General features: G+C 44.0%; 1 protein-coding gene across 1 annotated transcript; it reads right to left on the reverse strand.

Annotated features, from left to right (window-relative positions):
• Positions 1-2352: 2352 nt before the first annotated feature.
• snai1b (snail family zinc finger 1b) lies at positions 2353-4690 on the reverse strand. Its single transcript, XM_010741578.3, has 3 exons — positions 4382-4690; positions 3502-4044; positions 2353-3143 (listed from the first exon to the last, which is right to left on the reverse strand). Exons 1-3 carry the CDS (start codon positions 4461-4463, stop codon positions 2962-2964), a joined length of 807 nt encoding a protein of 268 aa, XP_010739880.1. The 5' UTR covers positions 4464-4690; the 3' UTR covers positions 2353-2961.
• Positions 4691-7432: the final 2742 nt, after the last annotated feature.

The raw sequence follows: 7432 nt of genomic DNA on the forward strand, positions 1-7432 counted from the left end.
TATCAGCACTTTTTTGGAAGAGCTGTGTTTATACAAGACTGACAGGCCGCTTCCTGTGTCCCAAACATTACCGCAAACACATACACTGAGAGCAGAGCGGCAGAGGGAGAAAACTGCAATTTTAGCTGTCAAAAATGTTAGTTCTGTGTGTTTGAAAAGGTTTGTTTCATCGTTGACATGCAGAGCTGTTTCACATTGCTCAAATCAAGAGAGTGGAGTTTATACAGCCCTGTAATCTGTTCTGTTACACACATGCGAAGCCCCACTTATGAATCTACACCGGATGATTGTTTGGAGAGAAGTATATATTTTCTGTTTCCAAGATGACGGCACTCCGGCTGTAAACTGTCAAACATCAGCCTTTTGTGTACACAAAGTTAAATACACACAGCAACATCCAGGCTTACAATTCAGTGGGGTATGGGCAAAAAGGAGCAATTTAATTTTTATTGTTTTCATTTATTAGAGCGAGGCAATAATGCTTAGACATTCTTTCCATGGGAATAACACATGTGAGAAATTAAAATGAATGGCAATCCCCCTTCTCTTGGTAATTAGGTCAGCATAACATTATTTCCTGTTTGAGCAAAATTAAATTATTACTCTGACTCAAAAGCAGACTGCAAGGACAGCAGACAGAGCAGTCCTCTTTTTTTCTGTTAGATGGTAGTATTGTGTGTCTGTCACTAATGGCTTAGGAATGTCACATTAGTCAGGGGCCGCATGCGTGACGCTGCGAACATTAAAACACTTTGAGGAGACCAATATGATATTACACACACACAAAAACACACTGAAAAAGAAAGGTGACAGGTCCAGTGATCTCATTGCCTCAAAGCTACAGAGTGATCGACTGCCTCCTACACACTGCAAACCAAAAAAATGTCCCCCTAGCAAGATGTCAGCGTTAAATTTCAAAACGGCCGAAAGATATCAGAAATGACAGTCTGTTTAGCGGCATGTTCTTGTACAAATCCGTGGAGGTATATTTTAGATATCCCAGGGAGAAAATGGATTATCATCGAACTCTAAAGCATTATTTGACAACTTGTGTGTCTCCTCCGCCTTTTAATTCATCCAACCCTGTTGCCCCCTCTGTACCCACCAAATCCGACACTATCGGCAGTTCAAGCTGAGTTCAGTCCCCTGTGGCCTTCTTCTCTGACTCACTGGCTGTGTAGGTGTGCAGCATCTAAATGACTCTCACCTCTTGCTGCTTCAAAACAGCCCCAGAGAGACAGATGCAGACAAATGAAAAATCCCCCTTGATCAAAGTAACACTCATTCAAGTAACATCATTCAATATGCTGTAGGTGTGTGTGTGTGTGTGTGTGTGTGTGTGTGTGTGTGTGGCTGAGAGCGTGCACATGTGCTTGTGCATGCATGCAGTCTTTTGGGCGCTGTTTACATTGGGCAAGCTAAGTCATGCAATCTGATCCCAGGCTTTTTGAGAGTCCCCCTCCACCTTCCCTCCCTCACATCCACCTCTCAACACTGGAGGAAGCGTGTTGTTACCTCACTAAGACATGCTGGCGTCAGTGTGTGTGGGTCAGGAGGGCAGCAGGGATTGTGAACACATTGCTGCCATATGTGCACCCTCAGCTGGACTCATAAGCACAGACTTCCTCTAAAAGTTCCTACAAGGTAACCAGAGTTTAACCATTACTGAGCAGATGGCTGAACCGACTGAGCAATCCTGAGGTTCTGTCTGCGCTGTCCGGAGCCTGACTCTCTGGGGTGTATTTGTTGGTCTTGAGCCTAAGTTTTCAGCTTCCATCTGTGGCCATTCCTGCAGCAGGAAGTGGGTCAGTGGGATTCCCACACTCAGCTAATTTCACACTGACTTTCTTCTATAGTATTCACCCACTCCAGCCCTTGGGAGGAGTGGGCATCTTCTTTTTTTTTGCTCATCTCCCTTCTCTTTCCTCCCTGCAATTACTCTGTATACCCCTCTCACATCTTTGACATGTGTTGCCTGTATGTGTGTGTGTGTGCTGACAGGCTGGCAGGTGTGTGCAGGTGTTCGCCGTATCACTCAACATCGCACAAACCCGCGCCTCCTAACACACACAGGCACAGTTCTCTATCTTCCCATTCAAAAACTGTCATGTCTGTCCTGATGAATTCATTTAGAGTTAATACAATACCTGTTGAAACACTAATTAATACACACAAGCAGGTCCACAGCAGATTTTTTTTTAAACAAAGCTTTTATTTACACGTGGCAGAAAAAGGCACAATATTCCAATTTCATTTCAACAAACTGGTTCATAAAAACCGTAGGACAAAATTCATGTCAAAATAAATGTCATCTAGACTGTAAAATGACAATATTGGTGAAGGCAAGTTGTATTTTTTTTGGTCAAGTTTAAGTGGTCCTTTAATGTCCCATGACACACAATGAGAGTGGCATGAGAAGGGGCGAGTGGAGGGTCACCTGTCGTTGAGGTCACAGCTAACGCGTCTCTCAGCGCCCTGCCTCCACAGTACACCATACACAGGCAGCTGTCTCAACACACACTTGCTCATATGAATACACACACATGCCATGTATGTATAGTATGGTGAGGAATGACATCCCCACATACAGACACAAACACACCCAAGCAGCTGCAACATGGCCAGAGTCCCGGACCGGCCGGCACCGATGGAGTTTCCTGGGAATTAACTGCATGTCCAGCTGCCCTCGAATCACACACACATGCACACAGTTGACAAGACGCAGCAAAAATGTGCTGCAGATACCAATAGGACCTGAAAAATCTACATAAGTCCTGAAAAATTTAAGGCACTTAAGAAGTTGTTTCATAAAAGCAGTTTTCTGTCCCATCATGGCTTAGCGGTGAGCTGGCACAAATCTGTCCAGTGTCCTCTGGGTATATTGGCTCTAATCAGAGGGGGGGGAACCCAACCAGCAAGCAGCTTTAATTGGCTCATGAGAGCAGTTCAGGGAATGTGCGTCTATGAAGCAGGGCAGCAGCCAGAGGCATTGTGTTTGTGCAGCAGGGACATGCGGCTGAAGGTCCGTGCACATGAGCCACACTGGTACTTCTTCACTTCTGAGTGGGTCTGCAGGTGGGCCCGCAGGTTGGAGCGATCAGCAAAGGCCCGGTTACAGTGTTGACATGCAAAGGGGCGCTCTCCTGAGAAAAAGAAAGAAACAAAAAAAAAAAACTGTTAGCATCAGGAAAACATTTCATTAACAGACCAAAAGCTCTGTCCTCGGGTCATTGTTTTTCAAATGATCAACAGATAACAAACAAGAGGAGGAACACTACCCTAACTTAGTTAATGCAGATTGGCTTTTTTCATGCGTAATCATTGTGAGACTGAGATTAGATTGTGCCATGCTAAGCAATAACATTTGCTCACACATCAGGAGACATCAATGAATATCAATGAGCACAATGTGCAACCAGCTGTTACATTTGCAAGCCAACAGAGCATCAACGTGATTACTCTGACATACCAATGTGAAAAAAAGTTGGTTTTGATGCATACCTGTGTGTGTGCGGATGTGTCCTCTGAGCAGCCACGGTCTGGAGAAGGCCTTGCCGCAGGTTGGACATACACAGGGTAGAGTATGTGAGCGAATGTGCATCTTTAGGGCTCCCAGGCTGGTGTACTCCTTGGGACAGTGTTTGCAGTGGAAGGCCGGGCGTACAGGGACTTCAACGGGAAGAGAAGGTGTCTGCTGCAGTGGAGCACAGTGTGAGAGCTGGTGGTGGGACAGTGCTGAGAGGCTGGTGTAACTGTTACTGCAGTGCAGACAGTGGTAGATATGCTGGATGATGTCTGGGCTGGGAGGATCTGAAGTACGACCACCGTCCTCTTCTTCCTCACTGCCGCTGCTGCTGGAGGGAGAACTGCTGAGGTCCAGAGGGCCCAGTGGTGAAGGGGACAGAGACACTGGGGTGATCGGGGAAAGAGGTGCGGGCAGGGTGTCGGCGCTATTGAAGAATGGACTGGTGGGGTAGCAGGTCAGGGCAGAGCTGTTGTTGGAAGTTGGAAGCTCGGCCCGTGGAAAGCTTTCTGGGACAAAAGCTGGAAACACAGAAGAAAGGAAGTCAGGTGCATTGTCACTTAAATGGACAGATAATCTAATAAAGCACTAATGTTGTTTTCATTCTTGGGGTCTTGTTACAGCCTGTATTCAACATAACCCTGGTCCAGCTAACGTTTCCATTAGCAAATTTGCCAGGTGACCAGAAACATTGTGTTTTGCACATGCAAACTAATCTGCCACATGAGTTTGTTCTGCACCTGAAGGTAACTTGATAAAGCTTTATTTTCATGACTGCATGACTGTGATTCACTCAGCACTACAAATAGAATTCACACATGCATCAAATTCAGTCAATCAGTGAGAAGAAAAACGTACCACTTTGGCTCTCCAGTTGGTTCTCCCTGTAGTATGGCTTCTTGTTGGAATAATACTTCTTGACAAGGAATGACCGAGGCATGATGATGTCTGGCTTCTCCGTTAAATTAGAAAATAATAATAATTCCCACGGCGGAGTGCGCTCAGGTACACAGATCTCTTCCTCAGACAGTAGCAGATTCCAGTCGGTCGGAGCGAAAATGCCTGGAGAGATCAACAGGACCACTACCAATGTCGAATGTATCTTGTTGACGAATCGTGAAGTTGCCTCCTCATATAGTACCAGAGGGGAGAAGCAGCGGGGTGGGTGGGCAGATCTCCGCCCAAAGACACACCCCGTGTTTTCAGGGCGCCACCAGCCCTACTCACCACAGGTGCCCAGTGTGCCAAAAGCTGTAGCAAAGCGCAAATCTAATTGTGCATTTCACGGCTCTAATGGCTCACTCTTTACACAAAGACATGCATACGTTGTCATTAAATGTGAACGCATGACTTTGCAATTCAAAGTAAGAATTTGCCCCGAATGTTTTCTGAACTTTAACGATGTTCAATGTGCACAAAAATGCTTTTCAATGTGGGGGGGAGAGAAAGCAATGAATGTATGACATGAATGCAAAACTCAGACAGACACATCAATCTGGATAAAAAAAAAAAAAACATTTCATACATCTTGTTCATCACTTGATTGTCCATTCCTTTACAAAGTGTGCCATAGCAAACTGAAGCTGGAGCGTCCTCTGTCGGATCACAAATTATCTGTCTGTGCCAGGAGTTAAATTATATGGTAGCCTTCTGTATATCTATACACACACATACTAGAATATTGCTAAAAGATATGCATAAAGGAGTACATTTGGTGGAAGCCCAGTTCGAAAAAGAAATGTGCGGACGTGTTTCTTCGAGTTAATTGGCACTATGATTAAATTTGACTGCCCTCTAACAGATGAATCTCATCCCTTTTCTTTTTTTAGTTTAAGCAGATTTAGACCCATTCCCTGCTAAATTAGTGACATTTTATGATGGCTCTTTTGCGTGTCCGTCCCTCGGGGCTTTTTACGCACCCTGGTGAGGTGGAGACATTTCGAGAAGGTACAGCAGACAAACGCTCTGTTCTCTTTTGCTCACAACACAAAACATAAGGCACTCAGTTCATCCTGACCGCATATCTCTTTCTCTGCTTCTCTGCGGGTTATAAGTCCGTTTTAGATAAAAGAGCCACTGTTCCCCAGCTTGCTCTCAGCACGATCCGAGGTGAAATTAACCGAGCTGAGAGGGACAATGTGATGGTGTTAACGCAGACAGGGTCCAATTATACCATGTGCCTTTAGGTGGCATGAAATGCAGCAACACGGGATAATGCCCCGGGAGGAAATGGCATTCACATGGTTTCTCCTTGATTTTCTCACGTGCGTAATCGTGCGTCAAAGTGTGTGCGTAATTGAAAGCAGCTTCCACTCTCAAAAAATCTAACTTGGACGCTTCTTTGTATAATTATGCCTTAAGCTGATTAGGCAAAATGTATTCTTGAAACAAGAATACATTTTGTTACTATTGTATCTTTATATTTTATACGCGTTTATCCTTATTTTATTGTAGTTTCACCATTATTTGTTTTTTTATTATTGGTTTTTATGTAAAGTACTGTTTCAAATCTATGCCTGAATTGTGCTATAAAATAAAGTGTATCATTATTATTGAATTCATGATAATTCTGTACTAACGAACTAAATATATTTTAAAAACAGAGGACATGATGTTATGATCTGAGTCCTTCACTTTACACTGTTTGTTTTGTGTGTGTGTGTGTGTGTCTGTGTGTGTGTGTGTGCGTGTAATATTCGGCTCCTGTTGGTACACAACCCCCGTGAGTCTGAAAATCAGGTGCCGGACATTACGCAGGAATGTCACAGTCTTTAGCACTCCTGTTTAGCATTGCAAAGAATCAAAAAGCTCCACGGTGGCAGGGTGAGTGGTGGTGGTGGTGGTGGTGGGTGATGGGGGGGTGTATGCACCTGTCTAAAGGCGCCATTGTCACGGCATGCCCAAAAGTTCACACGTCGTTCCAGCACTTGTTGACGCCGACGCCACGTAGACTGGAGGTCACCAGGGCAGGACAGCAGTAAAAAACAAAAAGCAAATAGCAAAGACACACGTGAAAGTAATCTGAGGTTGTGGGTCTGTTGCTGAGGATGGCTCTGAGAGTACAAATGGTGTCTGAGACCTTAATATGATAAAGAAAACCAGTATTTAGATTAGTGGTATGTTTTGTATGTATTTCACACTGACACAAGCAGAGTGAAAAATGACTAAATGAAATATCCACCTGACACAATGTAGGAGGCTGTAAGAGGGAAACAGCTGATTACACAGTGTGGGATTTGTTCTTGGGAGGAGAGCAGTTTGTCTGCAGACCTGAGTGCAGACAGTTTGTGTTACAACAGGGTTTTAGAGTGACCTCATGACACACAGAGGAGGTGAAGACATGGAAAGTTTGCTGCTCAGAACAGATGTTCCCTCCTCTCTGGCCTCGGGGATGAACTAGCCGGTGTTCCCACAGAGACTCAAACGTCTTCAGACTTAAAATAATGCAGAAGAGAAATCTCCATTCTGTCTAATCTTGGACAACTAATGCCAAAGAAAATACAGCAACACAGTTGAAGACAGATAATCCTTTGCCAAAAGGAATGTGCTTCTCTGAAATTAATAGTGGATGCCTTTAAAAAAAAAAATAGGGAACTGCAAAACATGATTAAAGCTTTTCATCCAAAAACATTGCACATTTTTTATAAAATATGAAATCTTAAGTTACACTGTCCTCATTCAGCATCTTTTATTTTTCATACTAAAATGCAAACATTGTCGCTCTAAGAGTAAATTACCTCTTGCTTATCACAACCTTGTTGTGTTTTTGTCACATAAAATGAAAACACATAATTACTAGCCTAACACACCCAAATTGCTAACTGAACTGTTGGTGGTCACGATGCATTGTGGGTAATGCAGTTGCTGTGTTTTGACAAGGAAAAATAAAGAGGATACCTCAAGTTCTTC

Source organism: Larimichthys crocea, chromosome XV, assembly GCF_000972845.2.
Source record: "Larimichthys crocea isolate SSNF chromosome XV, L_crocea_2.0, whole genome shotgun sequence".
Taxonomy (NCBI): domain Eukaryota; kingdom Metazoa; phylum Chordata; class Actinopteri; family Sciaenidae; genus Larimichthys; species Larimichthys crocea.

Bases quoted from the DNA above. Each gene is read 5' to 3' on its own strand.
- snai1b (XM_010741578.3), bottom strand. From the start codon at position 4,463: ATGCCTCGGTCATTCCTTGTCAAGAAGTATTATTCCAACAAGAAGCCA. The intron at 4,045-4,381 runs GTACGTTTTTCT...CTGTGTTTCCAG, and splicing joins CCAACTGGAGAGCCAAAGTG to CTTTTGTCCCAGAAAGCTTT. The intron at 3,144-3,501 runs GTATGCATCAAA...TCTTTTTCTCAG, and splicing joins ACACATCCGCACACACACAG to GAGAGCGCCCCTTTGCATGT.